At 40.9% G+C, this 21716-nt stretch overlaps 1 protein-coding gene across 3 annotated transcripts in view; it reads right to left on the reverse strand.

Annotated features, from left to right (window-relative positions):
• The window catches only part of DPYD (dihydropyrimidine dehydrogenase), a 327299-nt gene extending 307298 nt beyond the window's left edge, over positions 1 to 20001 (reverse strand). The window contains exon 1 of one of the 3 annotated variants that reach the window (XM_048943871.1): positions 19842 to 20001. Coding sequence is in view for 1 of the 3 variants with exons in the window: in XM_048943869.1 (XP_048799826.1) it covers positions 8286 to 8324 (39 nt within the window). In the remaining 2 variants the exon portion in view is untranslated. Of the gene's footprint in view, positions 1 to 8285; positions 8494 to 17905; positions 17969 to 19841 lie in introns of those variants that run through there. The other 2 variants (XM_048943873.1, XM_048943869.1) reach the window with 2 other exon arrangements.
• Positions 20002 to 21716: the final 1715 nt, after the last annotated feature.

The raw sequence follows: 21716 nt of genomic DNA on the forward strand, positions 1-21716 counted from the left end.
AAATTCTGCCATAGCTCGCTTGCAGCCTTGCAGATAAGAGCCTATTTTATTTCTCCTTCCCCCTGGATCCCTCCACGCATCAGCCCATTTCTCCACACCCACAAAGACGCATCCTCGCTTCTGTCCTTTCACCTCAAGACTGAAAAGTTTCCCCTTCAAAGCACAGCACCATTCTGTAATGAATGCTGGAAATGTGGCTGAGCAACACAGTGACCTCTCAGGGCTGGAGGAGAGCACAGTACAGAGCCAGCAGCTGTAGCTGGAAGGAGCCGCCTAGAACCCAGCAGTGCTGCATTCACTCCAAGTCACTGAGATGTCCTAGTGGCTGAGCAAATCCTAACCAGGATAGCTCATTCCAACAGAACGTTCATTTCAATAAAAACTGAGAGATACTTTAAGTCACAAGAGCATAAGAAAAGCACGCAGTAATATATTAATATACAAAGCACCACAACAATGCAACCATCTGAAAATGGCACAGTCCAAACTCCATAATAAATATAAAGCAAATTATTTTGCTCATTTGCCCAATACTTGAAAGAAGAGCATCGCTGGGAAGAAGAGATTAACAGTTATGAAAGCAGCTTTCAATTTTTACACCTCATTTCCACATTCCCAAAGCAGCATGCACAGGTACATCTGTTAAAAACCTACACACACCAGCACAGTGCGTGTAAATCAGACAGTCTGGCTGCCTGGATAGTTTTCCCTTTAATTACATATATAATTGGTTTTGAACCCAAAATTAAAATGCCGGAATACATCATGATTGCTTTTAAGTAATGACTACCATCCCATCTACATAGAAATATTTAGATACAACAGATATTTTTTTAATTAGCTTGAAGTCACAGGCAAGCATGTCCGTCTTCCCCCATTTGTGCTGCCAATGTCAAGTCAGACTGGAAAGGCCAACCATTTCAATGAACTAAAGGAAACGTAATTTTAAGGTCAAGCCACTTGTAATACTTCAGGCAGCAAATGTCATACTGAAAATAAAATTGAACCTTGGCTTGAACAGAGATGGTATTTTCAAGGACTTCATTGTGTTTATCGCTTTAAATTTACTAATAAAACAGTCATCGCATATTAATATTTATTGTGCTATTAAAGCATTCTGTAGACATGCACATAAACACTGGAAGCATTTTTAAAAACTCAAAATACTTTTATCCATAGGCTTCATCCATTTTTATATCATGATATCTCTGCTGGACCCAAAAACACTCAAAATTTGACATCTGCTTAGACAGGTATCTGTGACTAGAGTAAGAGACCAGGTATTTCATACAACTAAGTATTACGACAGAGGGCAGAAGTGAAATTGCCCAACTCAGCCCACCTCCAAACAAGAGGTTTATTCTGTTTGTTCTGAAGTTACACACCAAAGGTCTGGTAGTATTTGTCCTGAGCAGCACTACCCAAGCACTGCCCATCCTATAGTTGTAGAGGAAGTCACTCCAACACCCTTACTGTGCAGGAGTCAGGGACGCCTAAGCCAGTTGAGACTTCTCATGCCTTTTCCTGAGGCTGATCACTGTTTAAACCACTTACTCTAAACTCAGAATCACCAAAGCTGGAAAAGACCTCCAAGATCATCCAGTCCAACCATCCACGTGCTACCAACATTTCACCAATAAACTGTGTTCCTCTGTACAACAAACATTCAAACATTTCTTGAAATATGTTCAAACATTTCTTGACCACCTCCAGGGACAGTGACTTCACTGTCTCTCCAGGCAGCCCATTACAGTGCCTGATATCACTTCCAGAGAATGTTTTTTCCTAATATCCAACCTGTACTTCTGGCACAACCTGAGGCCATTCCCTCTAGTCCTATCGCTTAGTTACGTGAGAGGTCAGCTCACACAAACGCACTTATTGGTTTGATATAGACAAGAAACTCATTCAGATGATGTGGTCGTCTAGTGTTGTAAGGCAGCTGTGGAAAGTTAGAAAGTGATTTCTTCACATTGGAATTGCTTTATAAAGATTTGCATTCCTACTACTTGCAAGAATGATTGATCCCTTTGGGCTGAGGATGGTGACTCTACCACAGCTTAACTATGTAATAGCTTATTGTAAGGTTAATATTAATAAAAACTATACGTATCTTGATCTAAGTAGTCCTCAGATGTACTCACTTTGTCACTTAAACCTTAATATGTGTTGTGATTTTTGGTAATGAAAGTGTTCTCTGATATTTAAAGCAATTTGTCAACTTGAATCTTATGTTCTTTGTCATTTGCAACAGCAAAAGAGATTTGGGCATTCCTCATAGTTGTAGCAATCTATGAAAAGAAAAACAAACACAATTTGAAGTTAAAACTTAAGACCCAGTCCTATTGGCCTCTAACTTCATAAACTACAACCAGACAATTTGAAGGCAAAGTGTTCTTATTTCCTTGCAAGAAGATAATCAGAAGATTTATTTCATTTCCACCACTCAATTCTTTAACTTCATCTTAAATTATGGCACCACATTTGAACTGCATACAGACCACCAAGATCCGCATAGACCTCTTGTCATTTAGCAAGCTGATGCTCTCTGTGTTTAAGGATGCCAGAGATTTATGCTGTTCTGATCCACAAGAATTCTGCCCTTGACGCAAAAAATGATAGCAAATGAAAATGAATTGATTTTGAATAACATGCCCGCACAAATGCCACTCTCCGAGTTTGATAAGACATCTGTAACCAAAGGTTTCCTAACTCCAAATCATCCTTGCCCAAGTCTTACATAAAGGCACAAATCCTGCTCTTCACAAAGGCAACAGCACAGGGCAGGGAGCAGCGCATGTAACACTGCACTGATGAAATAAAAAAGGCATAGAAATCATATGCTAATAAGAGCCGGGAGGTTGCCAAGCAACCAGAGAGGCAGAGAAAGCTGGTTTGATGTGAGCCCTGTGCTGCCAAAGGGTGAGTGCAGCACAGCAGGCAGGGCACGCGCAGCCCCATTCTGCTGGCAGTGGTGATTCCAGCTCTTCTCAATGTTTTATGCAGAAGCGTGTCCCCAGGTCGGTGCCAGCTGTTTGTGTTTCCAGGGTCATTTTACAGACATGGCCACAATGTATATGATAGGATGGACAATGAATTTTTAAAGACACGCTCTTCTGAAAAGCAGCAGCATGTGCTTTTGGCTAACGCAGATTGCATAGCACATACATACTGGCTTGTAGGATGGAGACAACATTGGGTGCAAGCAAATGAGCTCCAAAAGCTCCGCAGACTGCCTGCATGACAGCCAGTCTCCTCCATGCTTCCCCCCAGCAGCCTGCACCCTGCAGCCAGGCACAAACTCAGCCCCACGGACCACATCTTCCTTGACATTAGAGTTCCACTTAAGAGATGTGACAGCTCTGCATAGTTACAGAAACACTGAGAGAAGAAAGAATAACACTCATCCAGTCTACATTAAAACATCATGAAGTCCATTCATGTAATAAAGGAGAAAATGAATTTGTTCCTTTTTGTTTTCAAAATTGTTCACGATAGCAAAAACTACCACAAGTCTCACCAAAGCAGGCATTTCTCATAAATACCAGCTACGAGAAAGGGTGGAAATAGCAGGGGTTTTTTAATGCTATCTTACAAAAAAGAAAATTTTTTAAAATGTAGAAAAAAATTGAAAGTTTACTTCATGAACAGCAGTAAAATTCTAAGGCTGAAGAACAATGAAAAACAAGAGTTTTTTTCTTTCAATATCATTGCTTCAGAGGGCCTGAGTGAATTTCAACACCGAAATTTTTGCAGACTACCTGCAGCGGAGGCATGAATTTACATGTCTTTGAACATCGGCAGGATTTGAACATGCAGCATGAAAGGCCAGAAGTGCCACTTTCAGAAGCCTCCTTGCCACACACCAACCCAGGCTTTCACCTCAGGAGTACACTGTGGTGTTCAAGACATACCTGATCACCATGGTCTATAACAGCTTATGAGGCCATCATGCAGTCACTGCTGTTCCACTCAGCTGAGACTATTACAACAAAGCCACTCACACAATGGAAGCTTCAGAGAAACTCATCAAACAAAAAGGGAGTTTTGTTTCCTCACTGAATGACCCTCAGCAGATGCAGCTATCAATCAAGAACAGCCATCTGATCATCATAGCAAGCTACAAAGCATTTACCTAAAAAATAATTTTATGCTTTGAAACTTCATTATGGAACTTCAAACAAATGACAGGTATCTCCAAAACAGAGAGAGACTGTAGCAGTTGGCGCTTTTAAAATAAAAGCCTGGCCTCAATCAAAGAAAGCTTCAGCTATTTATTCACAACCTTTCCCTATCAGTTCTCAGGACCATGCTGATGGGCAGGATTCCCCATCTTACTAGAGGTTTCCTGAATTTTATTCTTACATTTTTCTTTATTTTTCAACCCTTACCTAAGTTATGGTTTACAGGACTTAGCTCTCAGCTGTAGCTTCATTTCCTATGCTACACACAGTGTTTTCACACTTCTAGTCCATCTATCCTTGGAGAAGAATAGACATGTCAGGGGAAACTTGCTTAACTTGTTCTCACAGTGATGGAAGAAGGAACTAGAAGGAACAAGCTAAGTAAATATCCCAGCAAAAGAACCTTCACTGCTGTCAGGTCTGCTGCTTTAAGCAGTGTGGGGACTGCAGGTTACAAAATAAAGCTTACTTCAGGCTGAAAGACACCTGGTAGGTAGCAGCACGGACCATGGGACCAGCAGGCCATTTCCCACCATTCTCAGCCCTGGGATCAGCTGCAGTCCCAGAGTTCAGGGGGTGCTGACTGCACAGGCCATAACCTCATGCAGCTCCATCAGCAGCCCTCAGAGAACAATGTGCACCTAGCAGCTGAGCAAGATCACAGCCTACCAGCCTGGACACAGAGCCTCCTGTGTCCTCCCTTAGATGAGCACCCTCAGGAAATTCTGCCTATACCCTGCAGCTAATGAATCTTGTAAAGCTTTGGTTCACAATGGGCAACAATTTATTTATGACACCATCACAGAAACAGAAGTGCAGTACAGCAATAAGTAAGCAACCATCATCTAACATAAAGGCAAATGAAAGTATGCAAATGAATTTTACAACAACTTTTCAAACAGGTGTTATTTAAAAGCTATCTAGACTTTCTAAAGCCAAATGAAGAGAAAGCTAGAAAGCTATAGGGATGACATTTGTTATTTTACACATGCCATAAACATAACCTGGTAACTCTCAGATGACCAGACTGCTCTCAGAACATGACCTTAGCAAGAGATTACAACTCTCCAGCATTCCACCCCTCTACATGTCAGCAATAGATGATTCATTGCAATGCTGGATTTGTGGAACCCCAGCATACCCTCTCTCCACCCACTACAAGAATGATAATACTGTTTCACACTGAGGTATGTAGTAAGGTGGCTGCTAGTTTGCTGTCAGTGCTTTAGGTTGATGAGGACAGTGTGACAGTATTTCTACTGTGGCAAGGAGGAGTGTTGCCTTTGCTTCAAAATACGTATTTTGTTAACTACAGAGAAGCCTTCACCAAGGAAGCTTGAGTCCTGCTCCATCTGACTATAGAGTGGGCAACAAAGACCCAGGAAGGTACCAGCAACCTAGCACCACCAAAGGAGAGGACAAGGAGGAGTGCAGCAACCAAGACCTGCCAGCCACACACACAGACTGCCCTGAAGAGCAGGCAGTCATCTGCTGGGCAATGTTTGATGTTCCTATGCATCCCGCTTGAAAATGTCCAGAACTCATCTAAAAAAGCTCATTATTGTGGTGAATCTGGACTTTGACTGGAATGCAATCAGGAAAACATATGCAGTTGTGTTGGCTTGCTCAAATTCAATAAACTGAATTAAGATTCTAATCAGCATTTTGTAGTTTTAGCAGTTCATTAACTCCTGAGTACTGGATCTGACAGCTTTAAAAAAATCCTCAAGCTTCTAAAAGAAATAATTGTGAACAGTTTGCACACATTGATATGAAAAAAATATCTTAAAAAAGGAAAGTATGCTTTCCTAGAGTATGCCTGGAGGAGGTGTGCATGAGGCCCATAAATAATGCCTGGATTATTTGCAAACACTGACAAGAAAGGAATTATTTGGGTTTCATGGGTCTTTTCATTGTTGGTGGTGGCTTTTGCTTTTGAATTCCTGGGACAAAGTATATATATATTTTAATTGTGAAGTTCCTAGACTTACAGAATTAGAAAGTAGATCTATAGAACAATATCTCTGATTTCATTATCTCCTTCAGTAAGACAGCAGCCAAAGGATTTCCAGGACAGGATGCAGCTGAAGCTACTGGCTAAGCCAACCAGAGAAAAGGAGATTCCTCAGGGACAACTTTCTGGATTTACTTATTTTTAACAATGTGAGAACTGGCTGTGATTTTAGCAACTTCTAGCACAGCTTCTTTGCTCCTCTTGAGCCAGCGATATCAGTCTTCTTATATGGCCTTAAGTATATAAACAGGTAAAGTAGCATCAGCACTACAAAGGTCACGTTTCATATGTTAATTATATGAATCGCTGAGGTAAGTATTCTTAGAACTCTAGTTATTGAGCAGAGAAGTGTGTCAACATGAGAAGAGGCAGCAAATCCTGAGTGTTTTGATCACCTTCTGGTCTGCAGTATAACAGCTGAGCAGGGCATTTTATGAAAATTGTTTCTCTACAATGATATCAGTTTTACTAATACACACTTTCCCAACTTCAAGGAAAAAATATACTACATTATTATAGAAAATATACTAATATACTAAACATACTTTTTTTTTTTTACCCCAAAAAGTCACATGCGGGAAAATAAATGAGTTGCAAGTGGACTATTAGTAATTATTGATATATTCATCTGGGAGACAAATCATGCAGTGACTAAATTTCATCAACCAGACAGGGAAAGGACAACACATTTGCTTAGAAGTAACCTGCCATCATTTTCTTGGCAAATAAAATGAGCACTGAAAGAAAAGTAACCCAGGAAGAGCTGACCAAAGTTTGTAACTGTAACCTGAGAGCAAAGAAAACACTGGTCTTTCTCAATATCCACCTTCTAAATCACATTGTGCTGTATACCATTATAAACGTTATCCCACATCTCATTATTCTTTGAATGAGTTGTACTTAGCTAGAAATGCAAAGTAACAATCCTTGAAATATTCCAAATTAAAAAAAAAAAAAAAGTAACCAAGAGAAGTATTCAAAAGCCTTTACTACTAAAATCAAATGGAAAACTGAACTCCAATACAAAGAAAAATCATAGATTAGCTGCTTTGAAAACACTGAGCTGATAGAGCAGCACCAACTTCATACCACAGTGCCACCCTCCCATCCAGGACTTCCACAAGTTTGTTCTTCCTGTCCATTCCACAGCTCAGTTTGTCAGACCACTTGTATCAGTGTTGAAGATGTTAACAGAGGTCTGAGTAGTAGCTTAGTTAGGGGATGAACTGGGCATAAAAATTCAGGAAAACTGATAATACAACTGACACACCTGAGCCAGAGTGTGGCTGCTGTGCATTTTTACACGTGCTGACTCCTTAGCAAGCAGAACACCCTAAACCTAATATTTTAGAATTCAAGATATGCCACTGTAAAAGTTGTGTCACACAAGAGAGGATGAGACTGCCGGCTACAAGTGGTAATATTGCTGCTGTGTTTCTGCTGGACTCCCTCAAGCAGCTGAAGCCCACAGACAGGCAGGGTGCAGCAGGCAGGAGCAAAGGCAGCACCCACTGAGCCACTCGCCCTCTTCCCTATCTCGTGGCGGACCACGTCCAGGCCCCGTTCCAAAGCTGCAGGCTGACTCTCGGCAAACTCGCACACAACTTCATGGCAGCGGTCTCAGAGCAAGGATGCCGCTGCGGTCCCGCTGTGCCACGCGCTCAGCCTGGCCCGAAGAAGGGCACCCGAGGGCACTGCAGCGGCCCCCCCGCGCCGCACCAGAGCACCTGACCTCCTCCCGGGGACGCGGGCCCGACCCTGGAGAACGCGGCTGCGGGAAGTGTCGGGCAGGGAGGAGGGGAGGCACCGCCCCCACACGCCCATCGGCTCGCTGCCGCCCCGTACATCGGGCCGAGCCTGGACGCCTCTCGCAAAACGGAGCGGCGCCGGCGCTCAGAATCAGAGCCGCCCCGACGGGGGCTGCGGAGCCGGGGGCTGCCCCGGGTCGGCGCGACGAGCGGAGCCGCGGAAGCACGGAGCTCGCAACGGCGGCGAGACTCTGCCCCCCGCAGCCAAACTTCGCCGGACGCTCCCGGCCGGGCGGAGCCCCCTCCCCGCCAGCCCGCCCCGGCAGGGCGAGTGGGTACCTCAATGTCCACCGTGTCCCGGCTCAGCACCCGAGCCATGCTGTCCGCACCGCCACCGCCTTCCCCCGGCTCCCCGCAGCTCCGGAGTGGAGCGGAACGCGGGAGGAGGCGGAGCCGGCAGCCCGGGCTGCAACGCCCCAGTGGGCGGGCGGCCTCCCCGCAGCGCCGCGCGCCTCATGGGGCGCCCTGAGGGCAGGGGCCACGGCGGCCCCCGCGAGCGGGTTCACCTCGAGGCCGCGGAGGGAGGAGCGGCCCGGCCCGCCCCCGCCGGAGCTGCGCGCAGCACCGTCATGCACGCGGCAGCGCCCCGGGTTCAGCTGGCACGCGCGGGCCGTCCGCCTTTGCCCTCGTCCTTCGCGTCTGGCTCCCCGGACAGCAGCGAATTGCCACCGGCGGGTCCTATCGAGGGCCTGCTGTCTCACCTCCATGAGAACGTCGCAGCCAGCAGCGCTTGAGACGGCCGAAGACGAGCCTTCCCCTCCTCAGCGAGGACTAAACCTTCCCTGCGCCCTCGGGAACAGCTCCGGCTCGCAGCAGCAGCAGCTGTGCCGAAGGGGTGCCCCAGGGTAGCCAGGTGCTGCACCTGTGCACTCTTGAAACATTCTCTTCTCTCCAATAGTTTGGTGGTTTGACACCTCGAAGACAATATTTACAGTACCACTGAAAAAAACATTCCCACTGTAACACTGTATGCAAAGGGGTTTGTCTTCCCTGCTACCTTACAACACCAGAAGTATTCAGCATTAAAAAAATGCTGAACAGCTGATCACATCTGTTTCCAGACAGTACATCCAGGCATCACACCTGTGATCTCAAAGCACTTTAGAGCTGTTTTTTCAGCTTCACAAGTACAGAGGACTTAGTATGTACTCAATCTTTGATTTTCCTATTTGTGTGCCAAGAAGTTTACCACATACATTCTCCTTGAGAATCTCAGATCCAGCTCTCAACATGTTTTACAGCACTCATATTATCCAGTTAACTTTCAACCCTACTTTTTGTTATTATAGCATTATCAATATTTTTAAAATTTAAACTCTTACTTGCTGAAGAGGTGCAAGTAGCATCACTGTGCCTTTGGGTACTTTGATTTTCTTCCTTTCACATATCCTGAGAGTGCCTCTTAGAGAGCACAAAAAAAAATCATAACTGTAGTTACAATAACATTACATCTACCTTCACAAATGAGCACTTTTGAGATGCCCAGTGGAGACAGCTTACCATATAAAATGTGGAGAAATAACGCTGTGGCCCTGAGTTCTGAGCAAGAGCTGACTTTCCCCAGTCCTTCTCAGCATAACACATAACAGCACCTGTGAACAATTGTCCATGCCAACCAACTGAAGTGTTGACAGGAGAACTAGGAGCAGTGCACCTGCACTTCTAGCACCCATCTGTAACCTTTCATTAACACTGGCTTTGCTGGATAGTCAGTGTGGGTGCGCTCCTGACCCACAGATACACATTGGATGGAAGAGTGCATTAGGCCCACAAGTCATTTCCACAAGGGATATTTTCCATATAAGTGAAATGCATTGCTTAGCATCCAGCTGCCTGCAGCTCACATTCTAATCCAATTGTTCTAAATACAGGTTGTATTAGCAGAGCCAAGCAGCAGCCACCAGACTTCAGCTGTTCTGAACCCTGCCAGGTTCTGAGCTGTCACAGGTAATAGCTTTTCAAAGATCTCCCACTTTTGGGGGAAGGTGTCAACGCCTTTTTCTCTCTCTCAGCAGGTTACAAATCCCTGGTTACTTTCACATCAAGGACCAGGTACCCATAAGACTATTGCCCCACTAAGCCCAATGAATAGTAACAGCATTTACATGGATTCTTAGTTGTAGCAATTCTGCTCTTACCAGCACTGAGCATCTCTACAGCTGAACTTTGTCTCAGGAAATAAATGACCAGAAAAAGGGAGGCATGTGCAGCATCCCTCAGAATACACATATTCTGAAGTCCCCATTTTTCTAAATTAAGAAATTTTGAGAGGTTCCACACAGCTTAATGTACTTTTAGCTATTTTTTTTTCCTGAATTTCCAAGCCTCTGGTTTCCCCTCCTCCTCTCCCAGAAGGGTTTCAAATGCAGAAACAGAGCATGTATGCTAAAAGCCAAACTTTCAGTGCCAGCATGAAATGCCATTGAGGCTTGGTTGAGTTATAGGCTTTTGAAAAATTGCCATTAACCTTTTGTTCCACATGCTCTTCAGGTAAAATTCACTCACATGTCAAAGAAATAATTGCATGTGAGCTTTCTACGAAAGCTTCCAGCCACTGCCTGTTGCAAGGACAGCTGCTTGCTGGGAGGGCAGAGCAGCAGCAGAGCAAGGCCATGCCCTTCCAGTCTGAATGGTTCCAGGAACACAGCCTGCAATCTAAAACAAACTATTCCTCCTCTAGCCACTGCAGCAGTTAATCTGTGAGTTTAAAGGGTAAGCTGTAACTCTGAAAGTTCAGCATTCAAATTCTGTCAGTGATATATTAGTAAGCCTAGAGGTCTTAGTGCACTGACATCTCATGCAAACAACTCCCCACTTTTTCCTCAAAAACTGCCCATAATTCACATCAGTTCAAGTGTCAGAAATCAGGATATTCCAGACTATAATTTGCTGTGCAGTTGTAGCTTGGGACAGCTACACTGTCTTTAATTACACACTATCTTTACTGTAGGATCAGTCTCCTCATTGTAGCTGTCACTTCTTGTGTGCAGTCTCATAGATAGCACCTCCCAGCTTCTAAACTTTTGATTTCTCAGCCCGGATTATTCACCTGCAGGGAGTCATCTTTCAAATTCAAGGGGTTCAAGACAGACAGAACTGGACCCACATTGCTCTCCTATGCACTCTTTAGCATCTATAAGAGTGCACAGATTTGCAACTCTCAGTTTTCTTTTTAGTCTGGCTTATTAACTCACATGTTGACAAAAAATATTCAAATTAAAACATCCTCACCAATGATCTTGCCTTTCTAATCTGCCCCGTTACAATTGAGCAGTGTTTTTCAGAAGGAGTAGCGCACAGAGTAACATAGGATGCATCACAGTACAGGAGCATGAACGCACTAAGTGTGGGTTGTATGTAATTATGAATTCTGTTAGGGGGAACCCCTGACCATTACTCAGGCATAGCCTTTAGGCATGGAACGGTAAAGCCCAAATAGATGAATAAATAACAAAATGGCCACCATGTGAGCTTTGATAAGTGTCCAAATGCATTTAAAACTAAAATGAACTGTTCTTCAGCAAGTCCACTAATTTATTCCAGCCATCTGTGCCACTGTAAACAAAAGCTTCTTTCCCTAAACTGCTTTATAATTTTTTTTAGATGTAGCAAGGACTACAAGTTTCAACATGATTATCTTGGGAGAAAATAAGCAAGAGGAACCCACATATTTTCACACCACAAACATCTTTGGTAATCACTATCAAGCAATTCAAAGAAATATTAAAAAAATAAAGCTTGTATCTGGCATCACATAATGTTTTCCTATTTAAATGCCACCAAATGTTTCTTTAGGATATTTTAGGGGACAGAAATCTGTCTCTTTTTCCTCCAGTCTCTAGTGATGACATCTGTAGACAATTCCAGTATTTTTTACTAAGCTTGAGAACTGCTAAGTTGATGTTCTGGGTTTGCACTGGTCCAAGAGTCTTTCCTTCATACGCACCTCATCCTTTTCAGTCTCATAATGTGCTTCCCATATCATTGGACCTAGTCTAGGTAGAAGAGTCAGGCAATTCCCACATTTACAAGTTAGAAGATATGTACATCTAACACAAGGGTCTCCTAGACAAAAGCACTTGCAACTCTCAGGTTAAGATGGGACTGACTTGGAAGCATTCACCTCCCTCTTTCCCAGGTCTAAGGTACTTTACAGGAAATATACAGTGAAGATCACTTTAGAGAAATTGAATAGTTGCCCAGTTACATCAGACCAGATTATCCTTCATGCACAAAAAAAATATCCAACATAGGATCTTAAAACTTGAAAGCACTGAATTTACACTGAAACATCCTCTTCCAGTGCCAATTTTTTCAGTCCTGGAGAGTAAAAACAAAGGCCAGCACTTTCCCAGTCACACACTCCTCTGGAATAAGAGGAGTATAAAACAAGCCTTGTTTCAGAGAGTAAGACCACTTGCATCAAGGCTCAATGCAGTACACTGTCATTTGCATTTCTCCTCTCCCTGTGTGCAAGTTTCTGACAAGGGTCAGGTCTGCCCTTCAAGTGTTTCTGCCTGGTGCAGAAACAGTTCATTGTGCTGTTCAGTAGCAAAATGATACTGAGTTCACACCAGGTGCAGAAATCCTCATGAATTCCAGTGGGTTTGCCTCTGCGACAACCATCCTTTCTACCCTCACTCCCCCATGTAGAGAAGGTTTCTAAGAAGTCAGACCGCAAAGCCACTAGAGAAAGTCCTACTGCATGCCTAAGTTCTGGCAACAGATCAATACTTCTCCACTCAGGTAAACACTAGAGATGGCGACTTACTACAGAGCTTAGGGCCATGCAAATCCAACTACCGCCATGCTTACAGTTTCAAAGGGAAGCAAGCAGTGAGATTTATTTATTCACTGAATTGCTTGTCTTGTCTGAATTTGCCTTTTTCAGCAATTGCAGGAGCATCAACAGAAGATTTTTTTTTTTTTAAATAGTAGTCCTGTAACTGTTTCTTTTCAGAGACACTGACAAAGTATGAAGTGACTCTTTGAGTTACTTAGCACAGTTATGTCCAGTCTACAAGTTGCATGCAGCCAACCCCTGCCCCTCATTTCAAAGTCAGAAGCTCTTGCATGCACAACTATTTAAATATATGACCTGCACATTTTCATGTTTTGATAGAAAACAGAGTTGTATATATAAAAAAATTGAATTTTTTTTTTTGCAATCTTAAAATCTGTTCTCATATTTCTTTATAAAAACAGAAAGCATGGCTGCATATTTTTTGCTGTCCACAGGACTGTGTTTAGCCAATACATGAAAATACATGAATTTATTTGCCATAACTTGTGCTGGCACAGCATCCTTTGTTCAGCCCATATAGGGTTAGTAGGACATCAATGTTCAGCTGGTGCTGAGTGACAGTTGCATAGGGGAGAGATGCACCTTTATAGTGAGAGGTAGGGATGGCCAAAACTTTAGCTGTGCCAGGCTGCATGAGATCCATAGGTTGAACATGACTGTTCTAGTCCCATGATAAGTCAACATGGTAGGCTCATTTACCAGAGAAATCAGAGTTGTAACAGTAAACACAACAGTTGCCACATTGCCCAATTTCCTAACATGAACATTTTCCTTCTTCCTAGCACGTCTATAAATGCATTGCATTCCCAGAGGACACACTGCTTGCTTGCATAGAGATGACAATTTACAAGTCACACATTGTTTAACTATGTGAGAGCATATGTTAGGGTTACCTTAGCAGACAACTTTCTATGTAGAGTTATTGTACACAAAGATTACATTTGCTCCACATTACTTAACTGCATGCTGGACTGCCATTAAAATATTAAAGCTTTCTTCCTCCACTAGAGCTGTACATAAATACTGAGGACTCCACATATTCAAAGAGCTCTTTGCATGCCCACAAGTTACTTCCCATAGAGACTTCCAATTCTTTGCAAACAATTGGTTTACACTGCCTGTGACTTTAGAAGTCACAGGCCTTAGACACTGAAAAGCTTGTACTGCTTCTTTGGAGAGATTTAAGCAGCTGAAAAGCATTTTCTAAATAGAAGATTAAATACTAATTGATAACTAAGCAAAAAAGTGTTTTCAGACATGTAAGAACCATATTTTATTAATGCTTACAACTTTTTAATCTGACCCATTAAAAATGTTAAGATGCACAAAAAGCATAAGGTTACAGTGATGTGCACATTTAACTTTTATTAATAATAGGAAGAGGCAAGTTTTACTAGGAAATTTAGAATATTTGCACATGTGTATATATGTGCAGATATATATACTCATACTGTGGATATTCTTTTCTTAGGAGCTGGAATGAAACAATGAATACCTACTTAACAAGCACTCAAATAATTCTAGATCTGTCCTTCCACCAAGGTAGAGAAAAGCAGAAATAATGTATGCATAATAATTATTATTATTTGTTGTTCATAGTTACACATTCTAACTTGATTTTTCATCTTAGGCTATCATTCTTTTTGCTCAGTGGATTCAAGAAAGTAGGGCAGAAAGGGTAAAAACTTGACTAAATTCCCCATTGGAGAGCTCAAGGAAATTGTTCTTCTCATCTTACTGTACCCATTAACTACTCAGGCCCCCTGAATTTCACTTATTAGTCATGCATGTGGCATAGCTCCCACTTACTTGTCTAAGCTGATGGATAGAGACTAGACACAGCCTTAGTAGTTGACTGGAGAACTGATGTTCAGATAATATGAACATCCTCTGAGTGTATCTTTATGTCCTTGCTAAACTTTTAGGCTGATGGCAAGCTGGTTGTTTGTCTTGAACTGTTATGAGCAAATTCCAGAAGACTATTTCACCACTTCAGAAATAGCTAACTTCACAATCAGCAATAGTTATTGCCTTCTTGGCAAGGTTGAAATGAATATAAGAAATTAATTCCTACTCAAGGTCTCTGAAAAATACGGGAAGACATTAATTCACTTGCACCCTATCCTAAGATAGAAATTGTCAATAGGATGAACAGCCCACATCATCTTTCTCTGTAATTTAACCAAGGTCACATAAGATCACTACATCAGATCAAGTAGAGTCAATTTGATCAAAAAACCTTTGAGTTAAACCAGTTTCCTTCTGAAAATTAATCCCTTAAAATAAACATTATCCATCAGTACAGAACATTCCACTGAAAAAAAAAAAAACTGCAGTAGAAGACAAAGTATAAATGCTCTCACAAAATGAAGAGGAGATTATCTAGTCTTATACCCAAAATTGTGAACTTTATTCATGTTGAAAAATGTAAGTGTTGCTTTTATTTTTGTTTCTTCCAAAACCAGTTCTACGTTTCTATTCTTCCGTACCTATGGTTAACGCCCATAAAGCCACTCAACCTTATGACAGCTTTTGTAGAAAAGCATATGTTGAAGGCATTTGTCTTAATTCCTCATCATCTATCTCTGAAGACTATTTTCTTGTTACCACATACATTATTTGAAGACTCATATCACAAAACATCTATAATGGGAAAAAAAAATGTACCCTACATAACAATTTTATTGAGATGAGCATGCAGTAAGATTTTTAAAAATATGTATCATAGTTCTTGTGGATCTGTCAACTTCTTACACAGAAGAGCACTGCGATAAAGGGTTTGAGAATTAGTACACATTTGGTTGTGTTTTTTTATTATGCACAGTACATCTTCTCCAACTTTGTACTAGTTACCACTCTGCACATCCAAGATGTTACTCAAACTGCATAAAAGACCCCTACTGTGACAGATTTTGTCTAAGTTGCATTCGCCTTCCTGCAGAAATGCCTTCATCTGACTAGTCTACAACCACAACAGCTGGCTTGCAATGTCTGTTTTCACCCAGCTGGACTCATGGAGAAAGAGAGGGAGGCAGATAAAGTCCTGTAAGCCCACACAACAAATTCCTGTTTCAAACATTCAAAAAACTTGAAGGATCCCTCCTACATGCCTCAACACCTACATTGATAGCTTCTATAGCAAAAACATTTTTTAAGCTTATCAAATACTGACAATTAGATTGTATACATATGCATACTTGTCATTTCACACTTGCAGAGAGCATGTGTATTTCTGACAGGGGGTATACTCACTATAAACCTGAAAGGATCATAATATCACAGGATCTAAAAGGTGTTTTTTCCCCCTCCATTACAGAAGAAATTAATCAGTAGCATATAAAGTTACTGTAAACACCAAACTCAATTGAACTACGGCAATTAAGATTGACTAAGGAGCTGCTGCCCCCCCCACACACACACACAGCCAGACCTGCAGTTGAACCATGTTGTAACAGACTGACTAGCCCATCTGTTTGTTATTCTCCCATCATATACTCAACTGTCAGCTCTGTTTTTGGGTTATACGACTTGCAAGTGCATTTTGGCCATTTAAAAAAATGAGTCAGGGCCCATCCATTTAAGCCACGGTAACAGAATCTGTTAGATCTGATTTTACGCTGCTTGAGTATTGGGACACTGAGCAAGTGCTTCTCACTACAGATGTAGGTTGTAATCCTGAAAGAGACAAGCCTTAAAAACAGCAGGATGCATTGGAGGGGATGTAGAGTCATGCAGAGAAACATAGCTGGCTTTGTTTCCTCCAGTAAAATTTTTGTTCAAGTCTGCACCTCCATCTCTTACTTTTTCCACAGAACAAAATCAAGAGTCAAACATTCCTAGTCTACCAGTCTTAAGTGTAACCTTGAAGTATTTCTGGAATAGAAATACACTTGAGTTAACAAGTGCTGTAAGTTCTACATACTTTTATTAAGCTTTATTGAAGGTCTTTTTTACTTTTAAACATGAAACAGAGCACTTTGGAACAAAATACAAAAATGCTTAATTCAAACCATATTTAACTGGAGAATATAGTTTCCAAATTAATGTGTCACCTGCTTTGGCAGTGGGGTTGGAGTCAGTGGTCTCTAGAGGTCCCTTCCAACCCCTAAAATTCTGTGATTTCTGCAGCTTCATTTATTTTGAGATATAATCAGTTGTATTATTTTTGCTATCTATCAACTATGAAATATTTTCCCACCAAAATTAAATAAGGAACCAGCCATTCAAGATTCGACAGCATGTATACCAATGAAGTTGTAATTTCCTCCTGCCCATGGTTGAGAGCATTTTATTTTACTTTCAAAGCATATCTAGCACCACAGAAAGTCTTTCTAGGTGTTTGATGATAATTGGCTAGAAAATTTGAGCACTAGAAATGTTATTCATCAAAATAACATTGAGTCCTGGGAAGACCGTAGACCTTAATCAGAAAGATTCTCAAAGGCAGGCTGCTTGGTGCATCAGGTTAAAATCACATAAAATATTGATTAGCGTCTTTCTCAATTAACTTCTGAGAACTTAAAAGGTAAACTGGACTATTTGCATGTTATTTTACAGGATTGTCTAGCTACAGATTCTTCTCTCTGTTAGGGCTCAGTTGTACTACTCCACAACAGTTTGAGAACCTGCTGATGAGAGTGATTACTGCTATTCCACCCTGGCCCTGCAGGCCTCAAAACACAAAATTCCCCCAGAAGGTAACTTATTGCCCATTTGCTGTACCTTTGAAGTGACAGAAGAGGAGGTACAAGTGAAGAAAAGTAGTCAAAATATGAACCTTATTGGCTGTAAGCCCCAAGTTTTAATATCATATTAATTTTGTTCTTAAATTGCTCATGAAATTTCTACAATATAGCTATCAGACATTATCAATATACAGACTACACAAATTTTCCTCCCTTTTATGCTTTCTAAATTACCTATAGCACACATTAAGAGCACTGAATCAAACAACTGAGCCTCAAGACAACAGTAATATTAAGCTGCATAGCAACTGGACAGATCAATATAATGGGAAAGGCATTACAACAACGGTGTGATGACAGTAGGACCAGCACAATAGAATGGTGCTATAAAGGAAAGGAAGATCACTCACCTGTATCAGAAGATTCCAGGTTCACAGAGGAATGCTTTACCAAGGAGGGATCTCCAGAAAGAGATCCTTCTCCAGTGGCAGCCAGCCCTTAAATGAGGTCTAAGAGAGGTGCAGCCAGGCTCCACCCTTTCTGGTTACACAGGGGAATTGCCTTCACCTGTGCTCCCAGAGCTGACCAGGTCATTTCCCCAGGTGTTCAATCAGTAGTTGAGACTGTGCCTCAGCTGTTACATCTATTTGTGCTTTTTGTATCTCTGCATTAACAGAGCCATAGAATGTTTTGCAGAAACATGGAAGTATATACAAATAACAAAACTTATGCTTTTCCTTTCTACTCTTTCCTAACTTTTTTCTACAGTCTGTTACACCTCCTTTTCTTCTGATCATCTTTACTATCTCTGAAAGTTAATCAAACCTTTTCTGCTTTGTCACTGAAATAACTCTGGCACTGCATGTGCCTCTTTGGCATAAGCTTCTGCTTTGATACACTTGCCCTTCTTTTGTTGTTTCTCACAGCTTCCATTCTCTTATTCTTTAAGATCTCCTCTCACTTGATCTTTCCACACCACATACAGCTTCTTCTCTTCCAACTGTCACAGCATTAGCAGCTTCAAATTTTCTTATTCCTCTGTAGTAAATCGCTTACATTAGGACATAAAGTCAATCTACTTTTCTTATTTTTCAAGCATACTAAGGCTGCTGCTGTAATGTTTATTTTAGTAATTAGTCAGCCTACAGGACACAAAGACAACTCCTAAATTGAAATAAATCCTAAGTAGTGAAGGAAAAGAGTCACCTTCTGTCTTAGGGAATGATCTACATCTGCTTGGAGAAGGTTCAGGACACTGGAGAAGAGAAGGCATGTCATGGCCAGACATCCTTCTGATAAAGATGTTTCAGGTATAATGAAATCAATCACAGTGCATTGCAGAACAAAGAGAAGTCTTTTCCACCTAGTTCATCTTATGTGCCTTCATTGATTCCAGGTAATTACAGAGAAAAAGGAAAGCTTTTAGTAGAAGGAAAATACTCTTCCCCAACCTTACAGGCATAGGAAGTATTTTTTTCCATACCAAGATACTCTGCACTGCATTTTACCTCATATTTACCTTAAGCACTATAGCAGGCTGTGTTGTTAAACTGATGTAACATATCCTTTTTTTTTCTTTGCTCCATGGGGATCTACAGCAGTATGTATGTGTTAAACTGTTATTAAAAACATGAACACTGAGCAACTGTATGCCTGTATTCCTTGTGATCAGGGCAGTTCAGCATGTTTCTTCTTAACAGACACTCAGAGAACAGTGAACTAATCTTTTTTAGTAAAAAAAAAAAAATAACAATGATAAAACCTAAAGCAATTCAGGTGTAAATTTAAACAGCCAGCACCTCAGTTAAACTTCAGCCAGGCTCTGCTAAAATTGATGCAAATCAACACTTATTAAGAAGTTGGTCTAACATTAGAATGCAAAAACAGAAAATAAAACCAAGAGGAAGACTTTCAGATATGGACAGTGATCCTCATAAGTTGTACAACAGAAGTGACAAACATGTTCATGCACATAAGAAAAGCATTTGGTTCACAACAAAGCAGGTCACTTCCTTCTAGATCCTCAAAAATCACAACACTGCAAATACTACTGAATTGAGGAGGATAAGGTTTTTCATTACTTTTCCCTATGACTTTAAGTTATACAAATACGTTACATAAGTTACATATAAGTAATATGTAATATTATAATAAGTAATACATAATAGTAATATATCATGCATATATTATTTAGAGATAATTAATAAACAGACAAAATAACTAAATATATCTATTTAATTTATCTATATGTAGTCATACAGAAATATGACTACAATGTTATCATCAAACACATCACAAAAGCTGAAAATTTAAAACCCCAGATTCTAATTCAGTTGTAAAACTTACCTCTAAATTAGTGCCTGCTCCAAGTCAGTAAGAGTCTAGCAGAAACTGAAGAACTGATGAGATGAAGAAGGGCCTAACACAATGGTATACCTTTATTACTTCTTCTAGCTAGCCTTCACAGCGGAAAAAGCTCTTGAGCCAATAAAGAACTACTCTTCCTCCCCTTGAGCTATATAAGCTTTTCGGTCCTGCTAGGCTCTTACTGATTTCATTGAGAACAGGTGTTAGTTCCAATTCATGACCATATGTGGGAAGACAATCAGAAGCATCACCTGGTTTAGAATACAGATTTTCTCTAACCTCATCTACTCCTAGGGTAAAGTAAATGATATGAGAGAAAAGGGGTAGAAGCTTTGACGTTGTTTTCTTTTTTTTTTTTTTTTTTGGTAACTTGAGAATTATACAGAAAGACAAATCCTGCCCTTCTGTGCTTTCCTACTACATTCTGCCCTTTGATCAATGGAATGTTGAGTCAAAGGCTTGCAGGCAGTACAGAGAGCTTGTGTGCAATGAGCATGCAATGCAGCAGCTGCATACTCCTGACTCATCAGCTGTAAAGTAAGAGTAGGCAGCATCAGAATAGATACAGGTAATCATGTGAGCCTCCACCAGTATGAATCTGGTGAACATTGTACAGCTGCTTTTTATGTATTGCTCCTAAACTCTGTCCTAGAAACAGAGGATTAATGTGGATCATGGTATCTGTCTAGGGTTGCACAGAGAGGTAGAACTCACTGATGTTTTCCATGTCTTCTCAAGGTCTTTGTGCTCATCATTTATTGAATTAGATTACATAACAGGACCCATTATAATTCATTTCCTCTCTTAAGCCTGTGTTTCAGATCTATAAGCAGCATCTAAGAGATCCTGTTTGCTAGCTTCTTGTTATAATAAAAATTACTTGTATAAAACATTTTTAGGAATGGCAAGAAGATTTTTATTACATGCAACATAATATCAACTATTTTACTTACTTCTTTTTTTAACCATGTGGATTCAGCCAGAGTTGCACTTACATAGCGCAACATGTATGCTGTGATACCAGAAACATGCACTTTTTACTCTTACTGTTCTCTCGCTGTAATAAAAATATGTTCACTCAGAATTCTATATGTAGGCTGGGCAGGCACCTCTTGTGAATGCAATTCTTAGGAGAGAGCTTTGTTTATGTGATATTGCATAACACAGTATTTCATGTGCTTTTGTCTTTGACTGAGTCCATGGGATTTCAGAACCGCTCTGCTTTGCCTTCTGTCCACACATCTCCCAAAAGTCTGGCACATAGCAGGCAACTGGGAAAGACTCAGTAAACAATTAGAAAGGGCCCTCTTATGCCAGCACTTTCCCTGTAATTTATTTTTTCATCTGAAGTATAGTTAAGCTACACTATCAAGAAAGACGCTGTTCACCTAGTATCTTTGGCATAAACAGAAAATGTGTTAAGGTTTTCTAATAACTACTATAAAATGGATTTCTTGAGCAGAATAATGTGTTATCTATGGGTAATTTCCCATGAAAGTAGAGACTATAATTCTGATTAGACATGGATATTATCTTTTCCAGTATGTTTCTGTCAATGCACTGATTCAGCAACCATTTAGACCCCAAGGTCAGGGCTGTTCATAAGTCCCATTGATTTCAAAGATGAATGTCTGCCCAGGATTAAACACAAAGAGTAGTGTTTTCTTAAATCAATTTCTTTAAGTCTGTACGTAAGTGCTTTATTGAGTTATGGCCCAAAATCAGCAACAAATCAGAAAGGATAGTGAATTTGGGACAAATACAAGGCATATTTTGGTGGTCAAAACACATAATGAAGCATGAAATATCACTCTTATTTGAATTTGAACCACAGTCCCCAAATGTATAATCTCC

This window comes from Lagopus muta, chromosome 5, assembly GCF_023343835.1.
Source record: "Lagopus muta isolate bLagMut1 chromosome 5, bLagMut1 primary, whole genome shotgun sequence".
Classification (NCBI taxonomy): Eukaryota; Metazoa; Chordata; class Aves; order Galliformes; family Phasianidae; genus Lagopus; species Lagopus muta.